Genomic DNA, 26,422 nt, shown 5'->3' on the forward strand with positions numbered 1-26,422 from the left:
AATGCCCAAAACAAGGTACCTGCACCCAGCGTGTCATCCCTGGGTCCTCGGCAGCCTCGGCAGCCCAGAGCCATCCTCCTCAGGCTCCAGAGACGAGACCATGAGGACTGCGTAACTCATGACACATGTTAGTGGCTGCTCCCAGACAGTCCCATGTGCCGGCACATCTCAGTCCGCACGAGCGAGGTGCCGGGAAGCAGCGCTGTAGTGAAGCACAGGAGAAGGGACGATGCTTTACGTTGGTCGCAGTGTGAGCCTGCAAGAGGGAAAGGGCACTTGTAAAAGGCAGGCAGTGCGTGCCGTCTCCTGGAGGGAAGGGGAAGCCCTTTTGTAATTAGGATGCCTGTTACAGTGCTACTGGGGCAGCAGAGCTAGAGGTGCCCACAGTGAATCCCCTGGGATGAGGGGGCGAACGCTGGGTGCAGCTGGGCCCCGGGCTGCTCCTGGCTGTCAGCCCCCCGCCAGCACCGGCACAGCGGTCACGGCCATGGCTCTGGCCCTGGCAGCCCAACCCTGGAGCCACGGTCCTTGCTCAGACCCTGGTCCCCAGGGAAGAGCTGCAGCTCCAGTGCTGAGTGTGCTGCAATGAAAGCATCCGCCTGTGCTGGACTGACCGGCCTCACCAACGAACGCCATGAATGGTGTCTTAAAATAAAGACGAGGTCTCTGCCTGGGGAGGGAGGGAGGGAGCCAGGGACCAGGCAGGGGAGCAGCAGCCACCCCCGGGCTCCTCCCAATAATCGGGCGATTGCATTATCTCTCACTGCAATGCCCAAAGGTGTCCCCTTGGACGCTCTGGGTGCAACACATCTTCCACCCCATCCTTCGCTGGAGAGACTGAGCTTTTGCGATTCTCCATCCAGTGTGTTCTTTCCATACAGCAGGTCCCACGCATCTGGCTTGCTCTGGGAGTTAGCGCTTAAATCCCCCACATGAGGCAATGGGATTTGCTTCTGCAGCCAGCGTTGCTCATGTACGTGTCCGTGGTCTTGGTCTGAACCCAGACAGGACACATGGGGCAAGACCCTCCTGGCAAAGCTCCTGCTCTCGGGCTGGATAGACTCCTGGAGCTGGAACTGTAATTAAGTCAATCACCAGATTGCAAAAGGGCATGGGTGGGGAGGTGGGAGAGGCTGGAAGGTAATTAGAAAGTGGATCATCACTTTCTTTTCCCCGTCTCCCCATGGATGCCACCAGTTTGCTGAGATGTTGCACTGGATGTCCCAGCTTGAAGAAGAAGCTGGGATGTCCCAGCCTCAAAGCCACGCAGGAGTCACACGTGGCTTTGAAGCAAAACGTCCAGCTGTTGGCAGGCCATCGCTCAGCCGGGCTCTGCGCAGGGAGGTCCTCACCCATGCGGTTCTGCCCCCGAGACGGGCACACATCCCCACGGCCCTCTCTGCTGTGCAGAAAGATCAGACAGGAGCTAAAACAGGGCTGGGATGGTGTAAAATGGCCAAATCCAGCCTGACTGACCTCATGTCTCTCTGGCACGGTTTGGAGGCAGCCTCGGGCTGGGCAGTGCTCCTCGCCGGCGCTGGGACACTGCCAACAGCATCTGTCAGGGTCTGCCGAGGTGTGAGCGGTGCTGGGGGAGCTGCCTGATGCTCACAGCACCTCCAGGAAGGCGACCATGGGGACCAGCCCCCTGAACACACGTTTCCCAAGAGCTGGCACTGGTATAGGGTTTCCCCTAGGGCATCCCTAGTGGTATAGGATTTTCTTCCTTTACCTGGAGCCAGATGCCCTTCTCTAGTACAGTCATTTATTTTTAAATGCTGCCTTTGAGGGATGGTGAGCAAAGGGACGGGTTAACCCCTGCTGCAGGTCGTGAGTGAGAGCCCCCATCCCTTCTTCCTGGGCAGGATGCAACCTTCTCTTAATCTGTCTCTACCATGATGCTCCTAGTGGTTATCATCAGCCTTTTTTCTGCAAAGAACTCACTCACTCTTGCCATTAGTGATACCCACTCAGTAAATTGCTAAAAGTTTCACATTTACACTCCTGTCTGTTTTACCTAACACAAATTCAGCGTGACCTAACTGGAATGACTGTTTTCTGGTGGAGAGCAGGAGATGATGACAGCAGGCATTAGTTAAATTAATTTCTACAGTTCTGGTCACACTTTATACCACATATTCCACTTACAAAGGGTAAAACCTGACTGATAAATATTTCATTAAGCACTTAATCACATTGCTAGAGAGAAAATCACCTTGCCACAGACACTGACTAGAAACAAGCCAATGCATTCCGCTGATATGCAGAAAATTATCTGTTACGTATTTATCATATGCTTTGCCTAATCATTTATTAAGTCCTTCTAAGAGGATCCATAGTCCAAGGAATTCGAGCCGTGCCTTGCAGTGCCAGCCCTTCGAAGGGAAGCCAGCTCTTACAGGCTGGCTGTGCTGATGATAACCCCAGACCCACTGTGCTGCAGCTCCTGGAGCAACCAGTGCACGAGGAAACCTCTTGCTGATCTCTAATCCTTTCCTGGGTGAGGAAATCCATCCCACGCAATGGATCTCTAAAACTTATGATGAATAAAATCCCTGTTCATCCAAAAGATGTTTACTCTGCAGGCTTAGGCAGTTCTTGGCTCGCCCCAAAGCCGTACCTGTCAGCCCGGCACTAAGCCCAGGGCACTTCAGGAATCCCTCGGGACAGGCAAAGGGTGGAGGAAAGCCAGAGCCTGAATTCCTTAAAAATATTTTACCTGGTTTAAGTGCTTTCCATTCCCATACGTAGTGTCTGAACTGCCTAGGAAGTGACTGATCTATCCAGGTGGCTGCAGTCAAAAGTGGGAATGGGAAATGAGCCCCTCAGGAGGCGATGCTGTCTGATCACAGCTGAGTCACACACCCTGGAATAAATATGATATCTGCTTTCATGGAGAAATAACACTTTCCAAAGTGAAACCAACTGCAGTGTTTCCACTGAACTCACCAGAGCCCGATTCAGGAGACGCTGATCTCATTAACTGAAGTCTGACAAAACCTTGAAAGGCTCCTGGGTTTAGCTGGCTCCCCGCCTGCTCAGTTTCTGGATGATCTTTATCTGATCAGCTAGATGACAATTATGATTAACTGCACTTTTCATCAACGCATCCACGCTTGTTCTGAAGGGGTGCTTAACAGATGCTATCCACAACATTTCTTTCCAATCCTATATAAAGGATTGTATCCAAAGCCAAGGACAATTTTAATGTATTTGAGTCAACCTCCAATCTTGTTTTAACCCATGGTAGGTGAGATATTTCTGGTTTCCTCTGCGTAGTAGCCAGGTATTTTATACTTAAGGAAAAAAAATAGGCTCACCTTAGCTGGTCACCTCACAGCTTCAGGGACAACCTGTGGGACAGAGGCACCATTTGGGCATCAGAGGTTGTGACGAGGCTGTGCTGACGATCCAGCGTGCTCAGCTGCAGACACCGCACTGGGGTCCACCAGCCTCTCGTGCAATGTGCTTTCACGAACGTGCAAAATTGCTGCAACTGATCTCAGGAAAACGGATCTGTTCAAGCAAGTCAGGAGAAGTCTAAAGAAAAAGGAGTGGAAAGGAAGCGTTGGAGAGATGGGCAGGAAAGAAAAACAGGCAGAGACATTTTAGCACCATGATAAGGGACGCCATCTCCCCACAGTTCCTCACCGCTCTTGCTCTGGGTAACCTTTGCAGTCTCTGACGAGATGGCTCATTAAGCTACTAATGAGTTTGACTGGTGGATGGAGGTTCGTGGATGGTAGTGGAAGATGTTCACCTCCCAGCTGAGAAGCAACAACTTCCCATCCTCGTGGTCTCCAGCTACTGCGTGTGTACAGAGGGGTGGCCAGAAAAGGTATGGGGTTAGTTCCCCTGGGGAGCAGGGACCACCTCAGGGACAGTCCCCCAGGCAGAGGGACATGCCCGGAGTGCACCCAGCTCTGCCGGGAGCCCCACGGGACCCAGCATGGCTCCTCTCTGCTTGGCTCCTCTGCTGAGACTGCTACCGAAAACCTGGGGTGCTCCCGGTACTGATGGGAGTTTAGTCTTAGCTGGCCACTAAACTTGTGTCACAGGAGCCACAAGAGAGCCACAAAAATACCCTTGAAGCCACAAACAGCCCAGTCTGAGTGTGACCTGGCAATCCAGACACGCAAAAAACTTTTGGGCCATTAGCAATCTCTCAAGTTGCCAAACTCTCATCAACACCGCCTTTGTAACGCAAGCAAAGGGGAGAACGGTACTATCTAATGAAGTCTGCATTGATTTTAAAACGGGAGGGGAAAAGAACCTCACTCCTTTTCCATGGCCCCCAGCGTGCACTGTTATTTTGGAGCTCACACAGAGTTCGCCTGTTATTGGCAACGTAACCAGCCCTCGATGTTCAGACTCAGATGCTTGTAGAGTTTGGGACTTCACATCAAAGCCGCTGGTTTGGCTGCTGCAGCAGTGGCGGTCGGTGATAAAGTTTGGAACCAAACCCAAACTTCTCAGAATTTCACAGCTATTCCGGTCCCGCGCTGGGCTCATCTCTCCTTGCTGCTGGAAGGAGCACGCACGCTGCAGTGCTCCAGCCACCAAACTTCAGTAGGACCTGGTTAAAATTAACATTTGGGTTTAACTCTCTTTTTAAGTCCTTTTTTTCTTCAGAAAGCTATTTCTGATCTTTTGGGGTTCTGAGATCTCCTTCCACAGCCCAAGAAGAAGAGCCAAGTGCCACCGGGCTGCTGGCGGGACCCTCTGCTCCCTGTGCCTGCAGACGGAGCTGGGGCCACCCCTGAGCAGATGCCCTGGGTCCAGCTCCCGGTGATGATGCCATTCATTCTCAGTGGTGGTTTTCTCTTAGGCAGCACAGCACGGGAAAGCTACGGGAGCGAAGTGGACGAGCGCGTTAGGCAGGGGTGGGAGGAAAGAGGAGAGCCATGAACACAGCCAGTCTTGGACAAACACTCTCCAACACGGGCTCCAACGTACTGTCCTAGGGTGACCGGCAGTGTCAACTGCTCGGCAGCAGCCGTCCCCCTCTTACAGCAATCATCTCCTCTTGGAATATTTTCCTTTCTCCATGGGGCACCAAATAACTGCGGGAGTGTGGTGTCTCTCAGCTTAGCATCTTGGAGAGAGTTTTCTGTTCCACTTTGAGCTATTTAATCATTTTGTTGGGCTTCTACCCAAAAAAATAAGGCCCTTTATGTTGTCTTTGGTTCAGGTTCTCTCTCTCACTCTTGCTTTTTAATTCCCATAAAAACCTAACATGTTCCTGCCAAAAGTATAATAGCAGGGCCGTGAGCGGTGGTGTGTGTAGAGTACCAACTCCACGGTCATGAAAGTATGAGAACAGCAATAGTCTTTAGCAAGGAGAGACAATGGGAGTGGAAAATAGTGTTCATTCAGCTTCTCTTGTAAAGTCAAAGGCAGCTGGCAAGCACTGAACGCATTCTAAAAATAGCAAAAAACCTTAAAGGAAACATGAAAATGAAGAAGCCATTTCCAGTCGAGCTGCTCTCTTAAAGCTATCCGTAGATGTCCTTGAATATGCAGACCTTCAGGTGACCAAGGGGAGCATCCCAGCCTGCTCCTCGCTCACGCTGGCTGCAGCCTAAATTTGCTGAGATCGTCATCTGAGCTCTAGGCTTTGGGATATTTGTTTCTCACTTCTATCCATCATCAAGCCAGGAGACTTCCAAGTGCCTTTACCCTCAGATAAAGGCTCAAGAAAAGCTTTAGTTCCAGTAAATTACACAATACCACTGATCTTGATTAATGCTCAGTAAAGCACTAAAGCCTTATGTACCACGTTGAACGACTTGAAGGCTTTCTTTCAGAGAAAGCTTAGCAGACAGTTGGCATTAAAAACTGAACTACTACAAGAAAAGTATGATCTCTTGACAGAAGAATAAATTTTGGGACCAGACACTCTGAGAAATACCCAATTTCAGCTGCCTGACAACTGTGTTAAAAAAGGGTTTCAAAGCTATACTTAGTCCACAAGCTGCCTTGGAAAGCCACCAGGACCATAAAGCTTCTCCCGAGCTCTCGTGGATTGCTTCACCACCTCATCACAGGATACCAGGGCTAGCCCGTGTTATCACCTGCAGAAAGCACTTCCCAAAAACCCGGTTTGTGCCAAACAGGGGATCTGTGAAGCTTCGCCACTTCCAAACACACGAAGTCTGAACGCACCAGCGCTGAGACGGACACGGCTTTTGTGCGGTTCGGAAGCAAGGGTATCAGCAGAGGCGGTTGTAACACTTGGTCGGACTCCTGGGGAAAAGGTTGATACTTTGGGCTTTGCAAATGGCTCCAGAGCAAAAGCGAGCTGTGGGGAGATGGCACAGTACGGGTGGAAACTGGCCTGGGGACGGTTTTCAAACCTAGATAAGAACCAAAACAGCCTCCAGTGCAAAACAGCATATAGCTGAGGAAGCGCTGGGCTGATAAAGTAACACTTGGTAGGCGTTGGTCCAGAAAACGTGACTTGGCAAACAAGATCAAAATGGTTCTGGAGAGAGGGGAAAAGTTTAAAATAGTACGTCCCTGCATTTTGGCCCCATGTTCAGCTGTTGTATTAGTGATTTAACACCTCCATCTGCAGCAAAACACGGGCTGATAGTCAGGAGGAAAGAGAAGCTGTTGTGAACCAACAGCTACCAGAAGGAACTGAGGCCTGGGATGACAGGGAATATTTTTTCCTTTACGGTTGTGTTTTCCTCTCCTAGGAAATCTCTCTGTTCTGATAGAGACCCCAAGGGGACACGTCTGAGAGTAAGGGATGAAGTCTATATACTAACCAAAGCTGGTTGCAATGGCTGGCTGTGTTTTCAGCATAGCAATGAAGTCTTTATTTCCAAGGTTTCAGCTTTTAGCAATCCAACTTTCCATATATTTTTATCTTCTGCAGGCTTTTGGGATCCACTTGAACGAATAGTTTCCCCTCCTTGCATCTGCATTTGCAAATTTACACACTTAAGAGCTTACAGCCAAATGTTTAGAGATCGTATGTATATATACGTGTGTGTGTGTGTTTGTATCGCAAAGAGTTGCAGTCCTTAATATCTCCCAGGTCACTCTTTAAGTACCACGGCAAACCCACGCAGTATGATACTGGCTCCATCCTAATGTACCAGTAGCACAACTCAGTACTAAATAGACATTTTTACAATCTATAAATATATATAAACAGTGACTATATAATACTTCCCATAATATAGCTATGGGAATACATTACATTTAAAGTCATTTCCTATATCTAGATTTATACTGTGCCCTGTCTTTTTCTGTTCATAAATCCACTTCTCTGTAAGCACTACAGAACTTCATATATGAAAAACAGCATATTCATGGGAGTTTTTAAATGCAGTTTCTAGACCAGAAACATTCAGATAAATTTGAATATACCTGGGTTACGCATGGGGCTCTGGTCCCCACCCACACCCGGCCACGGCACCTCCTGACCCCACGGCCACGGCCGCAATGGCGGTTCTCACCCTCCGACATTCACAGCATCTTTCTCTTATCGGTCTGACGATGCCTTCAGGTTTTGGCACGGCGTCTGCTTAAATATGGATCGTGACCACACAGTGTATTGCAAAATGAGGTTTCAATACGATCTCCATGCATTTCCCCGGTCCCCCAGGAGAGCACAGGAGCCCCGCGGGAAGGAGCACTCTCACAAGATGGTGCCTGTTGCTCCTGAGCAGCTGGTAGTGCCCCATGCCCAGGCACACCCTCTGCATCAGCCAGAGCTTTGCCTTTCCCTTTTAACCACTTTTATTGAGATGCAAGGGTGCACAAACATGGTATAATCTAGACTCAGAGTTGCTTTTTTCCATATGCTATCAATCAGCGTATGGGTAAATGTCCTGCTTACCGCCCAGGCAATGACAGCCTCCTGCACCCCTGCTCATCTCCCACAATATCTAACGTTTGTTCTGATCTTTAGCATGTGTGTGCCTTGGCCAGGTGAGATGCAGAGTGCCAAGGTATGAAGTAATATTTGCTATCTGGCGTGCAGTACGTGTTGCAATACCTAGTCATAATCGTGTTTGAAAGTTATAATAGCGGAGAGAGTTATTAACCTGGGCTCCCTTCCTGCCTCCTGTGGGTTTCAATCAGACGCTGGGTGTTTTTCAAACGTTTTTTTTGAGCGTATAATTTTAGTACGCACGTCAATAGAAAGCAGAAAGAAAACAGAATTTACTATGATAAAATTAAAAGGACAGAGTCCCTACCACCCGACTACACCCAGTGAGGAGACAGCCGCCCCCCCCTCCCACGCTGGAGGAGCATCACCTTTCGGGCTGTGTCACTGCCGGGGCCATCATCTGCGGTGTGAATCACCTGCCCCGCAGCCAGCCCGGGTACCGGCCGGCGACCACCGGGCTCCCTCCCCTCCCTTTAAAAGCCTGGCAGCAGCAGCGTGTGCCAAGCACTCGGTGCCGCCGCCCCTGCCATACGCCACCGCATCTCTTGCAGCCCGGCCGCCGGGAGAGGCTGAGACATGGCCGAAGGGGAAATCACTACCTTCACCGCCCTGACCGAAAAGTTCAACCTTCCCCTGGGGAACTACAAGAAACCCAAACTCCTGTACTGCAGCAACGGGGGCCACTTCCTACGGATCCTCCCAGACGGCAAAGTGGATGGGACCAGGGACCGAAGCGACCAGCACAGTAAGCAAACCCGACAGGGCTTCTTAGCACTCCTCCTTGCTCCTATGGCTTTATCAGCCTTTATCAGCCAGGAAGGGGGGAGCTGGAGAAGACGGGCTCTGTACCAGGCTCTCTTTCCTCCCGGTGGCAACATGCCTTCTGGGAGTCAGCACACGCACCAAACACACCTGTAGCCTGTACGCAGAGCCCGGGGAGGCACGGTGTGTATGCTATTTCACATCTGCAGAAGTATTAAATCTGAAATGGGTCGGGGCAACCCCCGGTATCAATACAGGCTGGGGGATGAAGGGATTGGGAGCAGCCCTGACAAGAAGGACTTGGGGGCACTGGTGGATGAAAAGCTGGACATGAGCCAGCAATGTGCGCTCGCAGCCCAGAAGGCCAATTGTATCCTGGGCTGCACCAAAAGCAGCGTGGCCAGCAGGTCGAGGGAGGGGATTCTGCCCCTCTGCTCTGCTCTGGTGAGACCCCCCCTGCAGCACTGCGTCCAGCTCTGGAGCCCTCAGCATAAGAAAGACACGGACCTGTTGGAGCGGGTCCAGAGGAGGGCCACAAAAATGATCAGGGGATGGAACACCTCTCCTATGAGGAAAGGCTCAGAGAGTTGGGGTTGTTCAGCCTAGAGAAGAGGCGGCTTTGGGGAGACCTTCTTGCAGCCTGTCAGTACTTAGAGGGTGCTGATAAAAAAGATGGGGACAGACTTTTTAGCAGGGCCTGTTGCGACAGGACAAGGGGGAATGGCTTTAAACTAAAGGGGGGTAGATTGAGACTAGATATAAGGAAGAAATGTTTTACGCTGAGGGTGGTGAAGCACTGGCCCAGGTTGCCCAGAGAGGTGGTGGATGCCCCATCCCTGGAGACATTCCAGGTCAGGTTGGACGGGGCTCTGAGCAACCTGATCTAGTTGAAGATGTCCCTGCCCGTGGCAGGGGGGTTGGACTAGATGACCTTTAGAGGTCCCTTCCAACCCAAACTCTTCTATGATTCTATGAAACTGGTTATCAAAGTAGTCACAGGCAGGCAGATCATACAGGACCAAAGCGCTAATTGCGGCATGGCTGGCTTACACAGCAAGCTGGCAGCTGGAAAAAAAGGCTTAGGAGCAGCCTCACATCCTACACACATGCAGCCATCACCCATAATTCTATGGTATCTTTGCATTTACTCTGGCTTAGAAGGTTCAGCACCATAGTGGGCTGTGCAAATCCAACGTTTCCCAGCAGCGCACTGCAGCTGTGCCTCTTCGCACATCAAGTCGTGAGCCAGAGCAGGAGGTCAGGCCCAGATTCCTCTGCGTGCAGAATGGATTTTATCTGTATGTTCTGCACACAGTGTCCCCTTGCCTTTGGGGAACTTCCCTCCCCCCCTTACGCAGCAAATTAAATTCCTGCAGGATGCAAAAGCCCAACAGAGGCAAGAATCAGGTGAAAGAGAGTTATTTTGTGACTTATGGCTTTAGAAATGCACTCATGTTACCATTCACTTTTTTTCTGAAAACAAGTATGGCTTATTGTATGCTGAAGCAGTTTCAAGACATCGTACATGCATCTGTGTGTCACAAAGATTTAACGGGCCATCCGTGGCCAGAGACTCCTCTTGCCCGTCCCCATTCCCTGCAGTCAGTGATGCTGGCAGCTCCAGCCCATGGGACATTGGGGATCTGCTGCTGGGATGAACTGCCCACGCAGATACCAACGCTCATCTTACCATTTGCACATCCCACTGCCTTTCCAGGAGCGTGTTCGTTCTCCATAATTGGCATCAAAGTTCATCCTAAGAAGCTGGCAGGATGCGTTCACCAAAAAGTGCCTTTTTTATAAATGCTACTATTATGAAGTGCTACAGACTATCTGACGTAGGGCAAACTGTAATATAAAAAATTAATAATACTATCTTGCATGGCAAGGAAAGATGCATGCTTGTCTTTTTCAGTAGTTGTCCATGTCACCAAAGGCGTCGAGAGCTCTTTCCTCGCCAGCAGCTCACAGGACCAGAGCCAAGGTGCAGTGCTGAGGCTCTCTTGCTTTGACCAAGCCATGCAAAGCCTTTAGATGAGAGCTGAATACCTGGCCCTGACACCAAGAAGCCCCTTGCCCTCGGCAGCTCTGCCTGCTGAGCCCGGCCAGGCTGCACGGAGCAACCCCCCCCCCGGGCAAACCACTCAGACAAAAGAGAAAATGGCTGTGTAAGGACAAAGACACAAAATCCAAGGAATCGCTTGGGAAGGTTTAAGCTTTTAGGGCTCTTGCAGTCCCAAAATGCTTGAGAGGATTTTTTTAAACCGATGCCCGAGGAGGGCTGGACCAGCAGCGCAGCAAAGCTCCCCGCAATGCTCTGCAGGCAGCAGGGCCGGGCTTTTCCCCACCGCCGCGTGCCGGAGCTCTTGGTTCTCGGCAGAAAGCTCTGGGTACACCATATCCTGAACATTTACTGGAATATAAGTGGGACCTGCCAGGCTCCTATCTGGTTACAAAGAAGGGCTGGGAGGAGCCAAGTCTGCCTTACAAATTCTAAGAAAAACACTTTTATTTTCTTTAAACCACAAGCATACATGTGGCTTTCTCCCCCAAACTTAACCTTTCTTGTTATTGTTGTTTTAATGATAGGCAGTTTATAGCAGAGTTTTAATTATAAACGCCATTTCCCCACCACTCACACAGCACACGGCGACGCTGGGGGACGGGTGAGGATGAGCTCACCAAGGCTGGATAAACACAGGCAGGCAGCCTCCAGCCTGGAATAAACTAGGCACGTAACCCTTCTCAAACCCCTGCAAGAGGCAGGGGAGGATGCTAACCCAAAGGATCTGCAGAAGACAGGACCAGGCTCACAGGACCCACAAGCCAGCAGCTGGAGAGGCCGTACGAGCTCAACAGGCATCTCTGCAACATTTTGCAGAGCTGAGATTTTTGCTGGAGTCAGATGGGGACGCAGAGACATCTGTGTGCCCTGGGGAGCTCAGCACAGGTTTGCAGAGTCAGTGGCAAGGTGACATCTCCCGGGACATGAGGTGCTAGCGAGGACATAAGGGTCCAGCCCTTGCACCCCAGCCTCGAGCCCACCGTCTCATGGCACGGGTGCCACCACACAGCCCAGCCTTCTTCCCCCGGGCAAAGCGAGCCCGTCACCCTGGAGTGAGCATTTTCCCTCCAGCTGCCGGTCCCCACAGCTGCACCATGCACACAGGCAGCGAGCGCAGGCAGCAAGCGCGGGCAGCGAGCGCAGGCAGCACTCCTGCGCATGGCACCCGCTGCACCCCGGCACGCTCACACCTCCGCAGGCTGCTGGCCTGGGGCCGGGTGTTTGGAAACCTCTGCCAGAAAGGAACCTCCTGTAAATGATCTCGTAAATTTGGATATCCGAACGTACAAATATTTACAGAGGAAACTCCTGGAAGGGCTGTGTGCCAGCGGAGCAGCCCTGCCGGCGAGGTGCCCTGCCTCTGAGCACCGACAGCTGCCCACGGTCCTGCCCCTGCGCCTGGCAAACACCAGAGCTGCTCAGCACAAGTCCCCGGCGCGTGAGGGGAGCAGCCCAGACCGTGACCTCCGCCGTGGGATACTGCTTACACAGCTGGGACAAGCACCGGCCAGCGCGGAGCAAGCCAGATTCATACGGGCAACCTGAAGATGACAGCGGGGAGAGAGGCCCCTGGGGAGGGACGAGGCACAGGAACGCCCGCGGCTCATCCGGGACCCAGCGTGCACAGCTGCATTAAGGCCTGCATTGGTGCTTTGCAAACTGCCCGTGCCCATGTGCATTTTGTTCCAGAAAAATATCAAGAATTCTTATTTTTATCTTAAATCGCCTTGCCAGGTGCTAGCCACCGAATCAGGGAGGATCTCTAAGGAGAACAGAAGTCACTCACTCCAAGCACTCCCCATCCAGCCCTATGTAAGGATCCCCTCACCGTGTCCTTTGCTGCCGTCCGTGGGCATCTCAAGTTTGCACTGTGAGATGAAAAGAAAACTTACCAGGACATTGTAGACCCTCAAGGATGAAGTCCACGCTTGTTTCCACAAACAGCCTTATTTTCTCTGTTTCATCCCATTACTTCATGGAAGGAAATATCTGTACAGACCTGTAAAAAAATGCAAGAATTTGTGCGTGAGATCCTTCCTCCGGACCCACCGTTCTCCCTCCCTCTGCGGCCGGAGACCTTAACGTCCCCATCGGCAGCTGGAGGGTCCCCCCGCTCCCCTCTCTCCGTGGCAATTTTTAGGACAATATCATCATTTTTATCTCATTTCCCTCTTTTCCTGGCTGGACTTTTCCTTGGCCACATCCTGGGGCTGCAGCACCACAGGGAGTGCAAGGCAGGCTGGGGGCTCTCCAGCTGCGGGGTTTGCCGGCTGCCAGCTCCCAGCCGCAACCAGGCAAGCACCGGGATTGCATATTACCGCAAATCTGCACCCACGCAATTTACTAATTAACCATCATTTACCGAGCAGGAAACAACAAAAATGAAGAATGTGAACCATTACAGCAAAGATTTCACTGGGACGAGGGCTTCTGCTATGCCAAGAGGTAACATTACCTTTTACCTCGTCCAAAAAAGGATAAAATAAAATAAATTTAAAAAGAAGGAAGGAGCTGGAGCTGAGGCATCCGTTCATACTTCATTCAAACCAATCTAAATATTTCTGTTACAAATCCCTACAGTATAAGCTCAGGAAAAAAAGCTGAGTAGGGAATGGGAATGATCATTTGGAAAAGCTGGATTTTGCAAGTCACACTGACGACAGCCACAGCCCTCCGTGCATGCTGGCGGGGCTGCTAATTGCTCAGACTTCAGTTTTCCTGCCCACCCATGAGAGCAGTACGGGGTCCTCTCTGAGCACACAGTGCTAGAGAGCTGCCCTCCCAAAGCTTCTCTCCAACCAAATGGCCTCTTCCCTTGCCTCTTCCTGATAAATATGTTTAACAAGAACTTGAGCCAAGTTTTAATCGTTTTTCCGAGACTCATGTGATTAGCAAAGTAAGAAAAAAACAAACCCACGGGGGAAAAAAAAAAAGTAACCAGACAAATAGAAAGGTTAAATCTGCTGTGTTAGGTACAGGATACTGAGCAGAGGAGGGAGGTGGCCCAGACACCCCAGCCTGCAGCTGAGCCGCTCCCCTCCCGCAGTACAAGGCCAATAAAGAGCTTTTTTTGCCCCGGAGTTTCTAGTTGAAGTCTGGCATCGGCGACAGGGATGGAAAGCCAGTGCACGGTGGGCTGCATGACCAGATGCGGCATAACCATGAACCCACCGCCCCTGCCCAGCCTTTGCGCTGGCAGGCTCAGATCTTGGTTTAGCATGAAATTCACGTTAGCGCTGCAAACTAGGACAATCTAAGATGTGGCTCATGGCTACCGACGGGAGGTATTTTTTAGGATGAAGATCAGCCCTTTCTATTTCTCCACTATCCGCCTACGACGCGCCGGATAACGTGCCAGCCATGGCACACTGCTGGATGGGATGCTTTGGATCAGGGTTTTGCAACGCAGGCATCTGAAGTCTGCCTGTCCCTGGTTTAGCTCTCAAAATAATTCTTCATATGTCACTCCTTAAGTGTCTTGTCAAAACCACATGAGAAATTTTTAAATTAGAGCCAGAATTAAAACCCCAATCTCCTGTGTCCCATTCCAGCATCTTAACCAAAAGGCTGCCCTTCCTTTGATGTAAAATAAGGAAAAAATTGGTCTTTGCTTCCTAAAACATGGCTGTGGGGTTTCTTTGAAGGAGAGGGTACAAGGAGACGCTTTTATTACACGCTGTACTGTTTCTTATAAACTCTTTATAAGCCAGGCTTCAGAACAAAACCATCCTGCTAACTTTCCTAGCAGCCTTGACATTATCTCTGACAACCTTTATTTTTTTCCTTTTCCTATTTTCCTTTTACATTTGTTGTTGTTTTATTTTTACTTTCAGTTCAACTCCAGCTAAGTGCGGAAAGCGTGGGAGAGGTGTATATAAAGAGCACCAAGTCTGGGCAGTACCTGGCGATGGACACCAATGGGCTGCTCTACGGCTCGGTAAGTAGGAGGTTTATGTGGGACCAGACACGGAGAGGGTTTGAGGTTTGCAGAAATCTCGTAGCTCTGAGTAATGCAAACCACAAGCAACAATTAGCCTCTGTTTGTTATTTTGGTAGCTGGACAGCCACTCTCCAGCCGGCTTTATTTGGGGGGGAAATAAATAAATAATCAAATAACACCATTTACCACCCTGCCTCAAACACTTGACAAATATCATATTCCATATCTAGAGCAGCAGCTGCTTTGCGTCCCCTTGGCAGCTGCCAGCTCTGCGAGCGGGGCCGGGGGGGGACCCCGGCAGCGCAGGGCAGGTGCACCTCCAGCCCAGCTCTTCCAGCTCCGGCAGCGCCTTGCTCACACCTCTGCCTGCCTCCTGCCGCCTCTCCACGGCTTTGCGAGGTGGTTCAGGGCTGCTAGCAGCCCCAGGCAATGGCCCACAGCCACTGAGCAAAGACCTCCCCGCATTTTTCCTCTGTATCCTGGTTGCACCGAGCCCTGTTGCTGGAGGCAGCAACAACATCCGTGACATCCCAGTGCGAGCGGGATTGTGCAAGGCAGGAGCTTACCCTCCCTGTGCCCAGGAGCTGTAGGGCACGGAGTCACCGAAAATAATCTGGTTCTTTGAGACTAGTCCCATTTATAGCAAAGTGTGTGACACGTAATCCTGGTCACAGGCTGCTTAGCCTCACCAAAGAGCTGGTTTGTTCCCTGTGCTCATGCCCCAAACCTGCAGTTGCCACTGCACAGGTTAGTGCCAGCACAGGAGCCAGTGCCAGGACCAGCTTACAGGTTACTGCCATAAAATGCCCAAGTCATGGACAAGTTACTGTAGGAGTAGCCCAGGGGACTAAATCAAGGCTACTTACCTCCACGCTTTAAATATGAACTTTACTGGGGCACGGAGATCTCAGAGGCGGGTCTGGATAGCATCCTAGCCAGGGAGTGCCCGACCAGATCGCTGCGTTAGGAACATGCATCCTTCTCCCTACAGCATCGCCCCATCTCACTGTCATTACCCGGGGCTCTCTTTCAGCAGTTACTGGGTGAGGAGTGCCTGTTCCTTGAAAGGATCGAAGAAAACCATTACAACACGTACGTCTCCAAAAAGCACGCGGATAAGAACTGGTTTGTTGGTCTGAAGAAGAATGGGAAGAGCAAGCTGGGGCCGCGGACTCACTATGGCCAGAAGGCGATCCTCTTCCTCCCGCTGCCCATCTCAGCCGACTAAGCCGCGTCCCAGGAGCTCAGAGACGACCTGAACCCCAAAACCCAACCATCACCTCCTCCTTTTCCCTCACTCTCTTTTTGGCTAGTATGACAGAGCCAAATGTTAGAGCTCCAAGCTTTAGGTAAAGGCTTTACCAAAAATAGACAAAGCAGAGCTCCTCCGCTCTGCACGAAGCTTTGCAGAGATGAGGGGAAAAGCCCTGACACCCCCCCAAGGTCCACCGGCACCCTCGCCTCCCCCTGCCCTCTGCCGTCTGTCGGCAACGCGGGGCCAGCTCGTGCAGTGGCCACACTGCAGCTCCCGGGGACACGCACAAACCTGCCTCGAGCAGGCACCCAGAAACATGGCCAAGGTTGCCCCAACGACACCCCGGATACCAGGGGAACGCACGCTTTTACTGTCCCCGGTCATTCTGAGGCAAAACCTCCCTGGGTACGCTGTATTAACATATTTATCCATCTGAGTATGTAGCTTCTAATATGCCCTTCAAGAAATTTCAGATTGCACCATCAGTCACGTTATCGAGTGCCAGCCTGGTTAAATGCTTGCAGATATCCTTAGCGTATAAAGTTAAACTATCATCAGCCAAAAGCTCCAAGCCCTAGACAACTTACCCTCCCTTACAACATGAATATTGCTATATTTCGTGCTAGTACCTGCCATATGTTATTTGTATTTATTTATTAAGTAAACCTGTCTCTTCAACAACCTGTTCATAAGTAATTCTAGGCACCAAAGTCCCTTGACATTGTCCCAGTGAGAATGGGGCAGGGTGGGAGCAACTGAAGTCTGATGTTGAGGATGTGATGGTGCAGCAGGAACGGCCCATATGACAGTGGCAGTGCATCACACCCCGTTCCCAGGGGGCTTCCTCCCACGCCCCCGGCATCTGGCTAAATGGGGCTCTAAAAACGGCACTGGGGCCCCCTTGGTGACTCCCAAACCCTCCATGAAGCTGGGTTTCTCTTCTCCCGGCACAAAGCAGATCTCCCAAGCAGCTCAAGAGCCGCTCCTGCCAGGCGAGAGCAACATGGGAGCACCATGCTGCCATGCTCTACCCCGGCTCGTCTTCCCCCGTCCACCTCGGGCACTTGCAGACGCCTACGGTGACCAGGCACGAGCTGCACAGGGGAACAGGTCAGCCCAGGCACCACTGGGGCAAAGCCTTGCCGAGTCAGCGCTTCTCTAATCACTTCTTTCTGCGTGGCAAGTGCATTTTACCTTACAGCGAGTTTCCTCATGTGTAGACTAGCCCAAAGCCTTTAACTAATCCTTTCTGGTGATACTGCATTAAAAAGTAAATTGGGAATAGGTTTAACTCCGTTGCACCCATGTGACTTGTCACGGCCCGGCTGTGGGTGATGTGTATGCGGAGACGTGGCCAGGGGTGCCACGGTCGATGGGATGGATTCGGCAGCTGAGGAAGCAAAAGCACAGGAGCCCTTCATTTATGCAAGGCTGGAGCTGGGGCAGTGCCACGCAGCCCGTGCCCCGGCATCGCGGCAGGGGGGGGAGCACCGCCGAAACTCATGTTCGGCTAAGTCCTCCTGTCAGTCTTGGACTGAGGTTTCGAGCTGTAAATAAGATATGCTGGTACAGTGGCAGAACAATAAAGTTTGATAGGAAATGTTGCAGCAGGCTATATTTGGTCTTAAATTAAGAGGTGCTTGAGTAAAAAAGCCTAAATCTCTCGGGAGGGGGGAATGGAGCGTGGTGCTGCTTCACCACAGGGATGAGCTGTGTGTTGAGACACAAAAGCCAGGCATTCGTGTGGCAGCACCCGAGCAGGGGCACGCAAACGGGGACACCTGCAGAGGGAGCTGGGGGACCCTGTGCCGGGGCGGGCGGGTGACGCAGCCTGGTCGGACTGCAAATGTCGCTCCCACCGCACGGAGGGGTGCCCACAGCCTGTGCGCTCTTTATTGTTTCTACTGTAACAATTCAGATTTTGCAATTCTAGTGAATGGGGGGGGGAATCCAGGGAAACCAGGACTTGCTGCAGTTCACACGGCTGAGGGATGAGGTGAACTTTATCTTCTCCTTTACCCTGGGCCACAAGCTGGGGTCAGGCACAGGGCCATTGAGCTTCATGATTCCTAAACACTTTTCCTAACACTTTTCCTAATGCTTCCCTTCCTACGGTCCCGCCTGTTGGGCCTGACTTTCCTTATTCAGCAGTAAAGGGGGGGGGCATTTAGGTACATAGTGTAACTTAAGGTAGTTAAACATTACATTGTTGAAATAGTGGTGTCAGTGGTGAAAAGCACTCCTGTTCAGTTTGGAAAAGATGGGCAATCTAATTCATTTTACCTTTATTTTTGTATAATAGACCCTTGGAAACTGCATTAGTACGTATTTGGCAGGAGCATTACAGCAGCTCAGCTGCTCTCCCCAGCTTTGCAAAGTGAAAATTTTCACTCGGAGGTGAGCTACGCAGCGTATTTCAGAGCGGAACAATGGAGCTCATGTTTCTGGACCAAACTTTCTGAAGAGAGAACACAAACAGCTTTCCTGTTTACACAATGCAGGGCTGAGCTCGGGCTCTGCCAGGCGCTGCGGGCTGTGCACAGCCTCCTCCTCGTTTGCACGCACGCGGCACCTTCTGGGAACACCGAAACAAGGCCTGCAGTGTCTGCTAATTAGATATTGCAATCTATTTTTTCCAGTCACTTGGGGTACTGCTGGAGCCCTTCCCCGGCGGGTGGTACCTTGCTGCTCTGGCTGCAGGAGGGTTTTCACAGACACACTTTGTTCCTGAGCAAACACGGCCGGGGACGGTCATCTGCCCCACAATCAGCAGCGCAGCTTTATCAATTATCTCATCCTCATTTGCAAATAATAACGATAAATGAGCTGGCAGCCCCCGCAGGCCCACGCGCTGAGCTCTTGGGGGGGGGCAAAGCTGCGCTACGCTGGAGATCTGGGGGGACCTGCCCGGCCCCACGTGACGGAGGGGCAGTCGCAGCCTGGCCTCTTGCCAGCCGGTGTGAGTCCAAAGTCCCTGTTTCTGGCACAGCCCCGGGGCCTTTGCTCTGGAGAGCAGACTGAGTTCGCCCTCACGGCATCCATGGGCTCAGGTTCATCCCACCTGGGCTCCCCTTACTCACTTTTTTTCCCATTCATGCCATTGGGGACAGGGACACGGGACAAGTGCTCACGGCTCCTGGCAAACCCCAGATAAGCCATCTCTACACGCGAGGGAGGAAGAAAAGGCACTATGCCTTGCATATTTCTGCAGCAGTAATTAGCCACTAATTACTACACTTTAGAATTGCTCTGCTAATTACTGTACTCCTGAACTTTTGCACTTGCTGGCTCTGAAATCTTTTCCCCAGCGCTGATAGCATCGCGGTTAATTGTCCTCCCAGGCAAACAGGGAGCTGGCATGGGAACAGTGGAGCTGTGGCAGGGAAGGAGCATGCGGCAGCTTCGGCAGCACCGCAGCTGCAGAGCCCAGCGGGGTGGGGACCATCGCCCACCCGTGGGCACCAGCCCTGCCAGCACCCGGCACCCTCCTTGCACCTACCCGTTGCCATGGCCCGTCAGTGCTGTTTTTTCTCATCTGGGGGAACTGCATGGAGATCAAGCTGAAAGGCGATTTCTGCTCCTCCTGGAGAACTGTGGGATGCCAGCTGCTTCTCTTGTCCTTTACATAGCAAAGTTTCCATACAGCTGCCCACGGGGAGGTCAGATGTATGGTCTTGCAGGTATTTACTATGTGCACACTGACTGCTTGAAGGACTACAAATATCAATTTCCAGTTTTCACTTATAATCCCCAACAGCCAAAAAGGCACATTTTTACTGTATATACCAACTAAAACATTTTAATTAAAGAAGAAAGTAATGCTTGCAAAAAATCTACTCCTCACAGGCACCTTCCCCCCAAAAAAAAAATTAAGCACAGCAGTAGGGTAACTTTGGGTTTTTTCACTATCATCACATCCCAGGTAAGCTAGCTGGCTAACCCTAACCTGGCAAACAACTGTGACCGTTTTGCAATGTTGCCTTATTTTACACATCTAAGCACACGTAATATAACTCATACCAAGCGCACACGATCCCACTATTAAAAGGTGAACAAGTAATGATTCATCAGCTCTGCTGCCACCACAAACCATGTGCATGCTTTTAATTACCTGAGTGGTAAAACACACTCTTTCAGCTCTCGGTGAAGGTGGTTCAGGCTAATGGCAGGTGAGGAGCAGGCACACGGCTCCCTGCAACCCTTCAGCTGCCACGGGCTACCCCATGGGGCTATCATCATCATCCTCACATGTGCCCACGTCCTACACCTGCAGCACCGGTTTTCAAGGCAGGGACACAGGCTGAACCCCTCTGTCTTTACCTTCTGTGCTGTTATGAACTTGTAATTGCTTAACTGCAGTGGATAAGAGTTGAGAAGTTTGACATTTAAACCAGTACCTGGCAGTGCCCCGTAAGGACTGAATATCTGCCCAAATCCTGGATTTAGGCCAATGAGCTACAGGAGAAGGGACAAGAGAAGGACCCAGCCACCGCCGATGTCCCTGGTACCGGAGCTCTAGTGGGTCTGGCACCTGGGAAAAGCTACAGATGATGTTCCAATGGCAAACACAAAGTTGGGCATGACGGAACGATGTGGATAGCCAACAGCATCAACACCTTACTTAAACACTGCGGTTGCTTTCCCAGTGAAAGGCTGGGTTGTCTCTCAACTCAAAAAATGAATGAATGCATGACCAGGAGATCCAGGTTTCTAATTAAACTGGAAAGTTGGAAAGCATAATGCCAGATTTAGCCATGCTGTCTTCCAACACCTCGTTAACCGCAGGGCATTCCTCTCGTTAGACTTCTGCCACTCAGAAATTACCACCGCAGGTACACACTTGACACCCAACTAGGGAAAAATGTCAACACTTTGTCTGAAAAATAATCCCTAAGGAAGCCACAGTAATTGCTTCAGACAGATGAACAAGCAAGGATGACGTTACCCAGAGAAACCGTGCTCGCTTTGGAGTTTTGTCCTTAGGGTGAGAGGTGAGGGGGGGGGGGGAGGGGAGGAAGACTGGTGAGATTTAATAAAATTATTATACTTGAAGATCTTTCCCAGTAAGCGTAGTGAGCGCAAGTGTGTTGCGAGAGGGTTTCTGGAGCGTGTCGGAAGGAAGGAAAAGCAAGTGCTGCTGCATGAGAGGGTGAGCTCGGGAGGCACAGCTGGGCAGGGAAAGGACGGCGGCGTTCGGATGCTCAGTTAAATTTACAGCATTCAAATCCAGCAGCAGCCAAGGGCACCCGATGGGCTAGACTTCAGCCTTTTTCAGCTACAACCTGGTGCTGTCTCCTGGCGGATCTTGCCAGGATCTTAAAAGCTTCCACATCCTAAAGAAGTGGAAGGAGGAGGTGGCGCAGGGAAGGTAGGGTCCTCTGTGATCCCACAACCCCTTCTCCCAGTGCTGAGGTCTATGGCATCCGCACACACAACTTCACCAGGGCTCCAAAGCCATATTTTTGCCTCCACGCCTATCAAACCTCTCGGGTTGAAGGCATCCCTGATCAACTCTTTTTTTCCACGACTGCCCAATCCAGAAGTGCTCAGAAAAGGGAAGGGCAATAAAGGGCCACAGATCCTAGCCGGGCTGCGCAGCACAGGAGTTTGTCAGCTAGACCTAAAAATCTGCAGAGATCTTAACAGACCGCAATCTCAACAACACGCCGTCAGCCAGGCAGAGCACCGGGCTGCAGAGCGCTCTGAGTCTTGTCCACTCCCTCCTTCTGTTTGGCTCAGGACTCCTCTGCGGGGATTTAAAACCCGACTGCTAGTTCCTGTTAACTGTTTATCCTGCACCAGGAAGAAGGGCATGAAAAGTCACACAAACTGTTGCACTAGGAGAGCTGAAGCTATTTTTTAAAAATATCACACTTTACATTAAATAAACAACTCTCTGACATGCTGCCATTCGTGAGGAAAGAATGTAAATCCGGGTCTAATGGCTCCCATATGCTCTCCATGTATGACATGAAAATGCCCAAGAAAGGTAAAAGCTGGGTAGGGCTGGGCAGCACAGCCGGGTTTGGCTGCGAGGTACGCCAAAGGGTGGTAACACCTCTGCTTCGCAGGACAGACAGACCAGTGGTCCTTCGGTCCATCATGAGCTCCTTTTAGATGCAAGGCAGACGTCCTGCCCGCCACTGCCTGCTCACGGCCCCTCACCGCTCCCTGTGTCTTTGGGGAGATTATTCCTGTAGGTGCCAGACCTTTTTGACAGCCACTGTCTTCATGGCACTCACTGAGCTCGTTGCAGCCCGGGGCCCCTGCAGCATGGGACCCCAGGGACCGAGGGTCCGCAGAAAGGCTGTGCGAGCTCCCAGCCTGCAGCATGAAACCCAGCACAGCCCCTGGAAACAGCTACGGGACCCGGCAGCGGGTTTAGAAGAGAGCAGGACCGGCCTAGTGCACCCGTTACCAGGGACGGTTCAGCATCTTCGGACGAGGAAGCGTCGCGAAGGCGAGCAGCAGGGCTGCTTCTGCTTTGTCTTTCGTTTTCGAGCGGGATCCGGCAGGAGCGGGCAGGGATGAGCTCCCGGGGCGGGGGGCGCACCAAAAAAATAAAGACAAGAAAAAAGCAACGAACCCCCCAGATTGCTCTGTGCCGGGCGCACAGGAATTACGCTTTTCCCTCTGCAAAACAAACCGCCTTCGATGTCCCCATGTCGCGGGATGCCCAGGAGATGGCGATGCGGAGGCGCCGCTGCGCCGGGGAGCAGCGGGGCCGGGGCAGCCCGGGGCACCCACCCCGCCCCGCGCTGCCGGTGCCAGCGGGCAGACACCGAAGCGCCAACATCTGGATCGGCATCTGGCTGACAAATGGAGCCAGAGGGAGCTTAAAGGGGCCCGGGAAGTGGTGGGTCCCCCGCTGCCTCCCTGCTCCGCTTCCCCCTGGGTGAGGGCAGCCCGGGGTGCCGGGTGCTGCTCCCACCCGGGAAGCCCCCGCTGCAGCCCCGCCGTGGGACCAGGGCTGGCAAGGGACCCCCGTGGGGAGCAGGAAGGGTAGAGAGGGGTTACGCTCCTGGCAAGCCTCAAGGGAGGGTTTGATCACAGGCAAAACACTCATCCCACAAAGTGGCTTCTCCTTCCTCTTCCTCTAACCCAGAGGGCTGCTTCGCCCATGAGACAGCGCTCAGCCCCAGCCCGAAAAGCCAAAACAACTGAAGCAAGGAAGCCTGAAATAATCTATTATTAAGCTCTGGGAACTGATGGGAATCCAAGCAAAAGGAAAGCTTGGGTTTCTGCTGCTTTCCTGTGGTTGGCATTTTGGAAAGGCTGCCGGAGGACACACACATCTCGGGGCGGGCGAGGCTGCGGGAGCTGTGGGACAGCACGGTGGTGGGCGACCAGGGCCAGGGCTGCAGGGCACCACAATGCCATGGAGCATTGTCCCCTCGGAGGCTCTGGCAAGGACCGAGGGAGTCCCCACAGCCACAGCCCGAGCCTGGCTCTTGGCAATGCTCATCCCTGCAGCTCTCCCTGGCACTGGGGTGCAGCAGCGCTGCCTGTGCCCCCACCCTCCGCACACCCCATCCCCAGCACCCCCCCGCTGCACTCCAGACCTCCCTCCCCACTGTCTTCAGCCTTCCTTGAGCACAGGGAAGCCAAACTATTTCATGATGTATTAACTGAAATAAGCTCTTGGGACAGCACATCTATTCCCACGTGTGCTGTGACTCTGTTTTTAGAGCCAGTATCTGCAGCACTCCCGAGCTATGGAGGGAGTTGGGGTAAACATCTGGTCAGGGAACTAGGACAGTGTAAATCAGTTCATTAAAGAGGAGCGATTTCCATGGTGAAGGTCACGTTAGGAAGAATGGGGGAATTTGCCAGAGCAAGGTCTGGCAAACCTCCGCCTCAAAGCATTGCCACAGTTTGCGCAGGTTGGGCTGTTTCTAAGCACGTGCAGCAATTTGTTCTGGCTAGTGAGGGCAGCTTGTGGCAACTGCTAATCCCAGCTCTCAGGTTGAGCCCCTCAAGAGGGGGGAGAGACCCCTGCCCACAGCCCTCACTCCTCCCGAGACACTGAGCATCAGAAAGCTGCAGCTTAAACCTCAGTGTAATCCCCACACAAAGAGGTGGTCACTGGTAATGGGTTTACCTGCTTAATTCTCCCTGGCTGTTCCTGGCTCTCAGGGTTTTCCCTTCCCCACTAACTCAGTGCTGCAGGAAACTCTGCTTCCCACATTAAGCAGATTGTCTGCAACAGTACAGGCAAATGCATTTATCACGCTGAATTCCCGAGCCGTTACACCACGGCGTTTCCGGGATATGAATCCTCTGTCGCTCGCATCCTCCCCTGCCCCGTTTCCAGAGCTGGGCCGCGACACGTTTATCACCCGAGGCACAGAGCATCTTTACTCCCCCCTGGGCACCGAGGCTCTTCCCCTGGGAGCATCTGCTGTCACCACCAAACACACAGAGGAACCCTGGTGCACGTGGTGACCACCAAAACACCTCCACCCCCACTGCCAGGGCTTGCCTCTGCCCTGCGCAGCCCCATGGTAGGGGGTCCTGGGTGGTGGGTACGCTTGGGACAAGCTCAAACCACGCTCCACCACCCCAAATCTACTGTTTCTCTGCAGAAATTATCCCAACATGGATTTCCTCCTTTTGCAGGACAGGAGTTGGAAAGGAGGGCAGGTGGGCACCCATACCCACATGTGCCAAAAGAGCCAACCTCTGCAACGTGCCGCAATTAAAAGGGGTTTCTAGACTCAAATTAGCCAATGCTGGCCTAATTCCGGAAGGAAAGGCTCTGTTACAGCACTGCGAGGCAAGACGCTGCTCCTGGCTGTGCCTGTGCAGAGCTCCCGGGGAAGCAGAGCTCACACCACTGCAATTGCTATTTCAGATGCGCCTGTGGCATCTGGGGAGCCCTGGCAGTGGACTTCTCCTCCAGGCTGCTCTTCCTAAACCATTCGAATCACCTTTATCCTGCAGCTGATGTTCTTTCTTTTTTCTTCTGAGATGCTAACAATTTCTGTGGATCCATCTGGATGTTATTAGAAAAAAGCCTTGGATCCACCGAGGCTGCTGGCAGCAGGCTCCTTCCTCACTTCCCCTGTCCTGGACCCCTGAGGCCGAGGAACCGACTCGCAGGAGGAGCCGCAATGCCAGCTTACAAAGAGCAGCAGGCAGCCTGGCTCAGGTGCCAGATCTACTACCATTCCCAAAACGCACCCAGTCTCAGGAACCACCACGTGCCTCCGTTTCCCCACTGCAAAAAGGAGCTAAATACCTCTAGAGGCGACACCAGTGAGAAACCAGCACCCCGGCAGAAGGGACAAGCCCCTGTGTCCTACCTGCCACATGCACTCGTTGCCCGGGGCTTTGACGTTTCCAGACCACTAAGGCTCCAGCCTCAAGGAACCAGCGTGGCCTGATCCTTCATCCTGGCCTGGCACAGCCGGCTCTGCCGGACTCAGAGCAACTGTGGAGCTCACGTCTTCCTCTCGTCTGCCGTGCACCTGAGCAGTCACCTGTGACATAGAGGAAATGACACTGTTACTGATAAACGCAGGGACTCCTTGCTGCTGATTGCATCTCACCATGAATGTCCCTCACCAGCGCTCCCACCTCCCCCCCTTCTCTCCTCACTCCGGTCATTCAGTCCTGCTCCCTTTTTCTGTGATTTGCAATAGTCACCGTCTGCTTGCACGAAAACCCGATTCCCTGGGGCCGTAGTTGACAGCTTCCGTCGCTTGGGGTATGGTTTTATTTAGCCATTACAGCTACATCCTGAACGTGGCCATAAAGCATATTTATCCTTTATGACTGAACTCGGTGCCAAATTAGTCTCAGTTTACGGCTCGTGCTCTGTACGCGGTGTTTACCGTGGGCTTTGCCATGCCCGCGCCTACGCTAACTGCCAACTGTAACTGGGAAATGCAGGGAGTGAGAGAGAGGGAACAACCCGGGGGGAGCAGCCTAAGTGCAGGGGCCGCATTCCTCTCGCGGGGACCGGCTTCACTCGGGAGCACTGCGGCGTTGCTGCATGCACCCTCCTGCTCCCGTACTGCCTGTGCCGAACCGGCGCCGGCTCCCCTGCTGAGGCACCGCTGGTGTCCTCGGCAGGGGACCATGCCATGCTGCTGCCCGGGAGCAGCAACATCCCCACGGTGCCACAACCGGTCCTGCTGCCAGCGGGCAAAGTTCGAGGGGTTACTGGCGGGCAGCTCAGCTCCCCCAGGCCGCGCCGCGTCAGCAGCCCCGGGAGGCATTTCTCTGGAGAGATCAGGGAGGTATCCAGAGAAAAATGCACCTGTTGGACAAGAGCCCGTGTCCAGACCTACAGGCAAACGCTGGTGAACACAAGTCAAGCCTTTTGAATGACAACTGCAATTGCCAGCCTCTTGCACTGAAAACACACCTTAAGCACAGAATAAAAAAAAAGGAGGAAAAAAACTTCTAGGCACAGCCATGAAAAGCTAACAGCTTAGATAAATCAGGCTGCAAGGTTTTTGCTCTTTAGAGAGCAAGGCCTCAAGCTCA

At 52.3% G+C, this 26,422-nt stretch overlaps 1 protein-coding gene across 3 annotated transcripts in view; it reads left to right on the plus strand.

Moving 5' to 3' along the window:
* Positions 1–17,532, plus strand: part of FGF1 (fibroblast growth factor 1) — a 33,675-nt gene extending 16,143 nt beyond the window's left edge. For all 3 annotated transcript variants that reach the window (XM_076350200.1, XM_076350201.1, XM_076350199.1), the window contains 3 exons: positions 8,458–8,651; positions 14,567–14,670; positions 15,707–17,532. In XM_076350200.1, the coding sequence (XP_076206315.1) occupies positions 8,483–8,651; positions 14,567–14,670; positions 15,707–15,901 (468 nt within the window). In that variant the 5' untranslated portion in view covers positions 8,458–8,482 and the 3' untranslated portion in view covers positions 15,902–17,532. The remainder of the gene's footprint in view (positions 1–8,457; positions 8,652–14,566; positions 14,671–15,706) is intronic.
* The last annotated feature ends 8,890 nt before the right edge of the window (positions 17,533–26,422 follow it).

Source organism: Aptenodytes patagonicus, chromosome 12 (genome assembly GCF_965638725.1).
Source record: "Aptenodytes patagonicus chromosome 12, bAptPat1.pri.cur, whole genome shotgun sequence".
Lineage (NCBI taxonomy): Eukaryota > Metazoa > Chordata > Aves > Sphenisciformes > Spheniscidae > Aptenodytes > Aptenodytes patagonicus.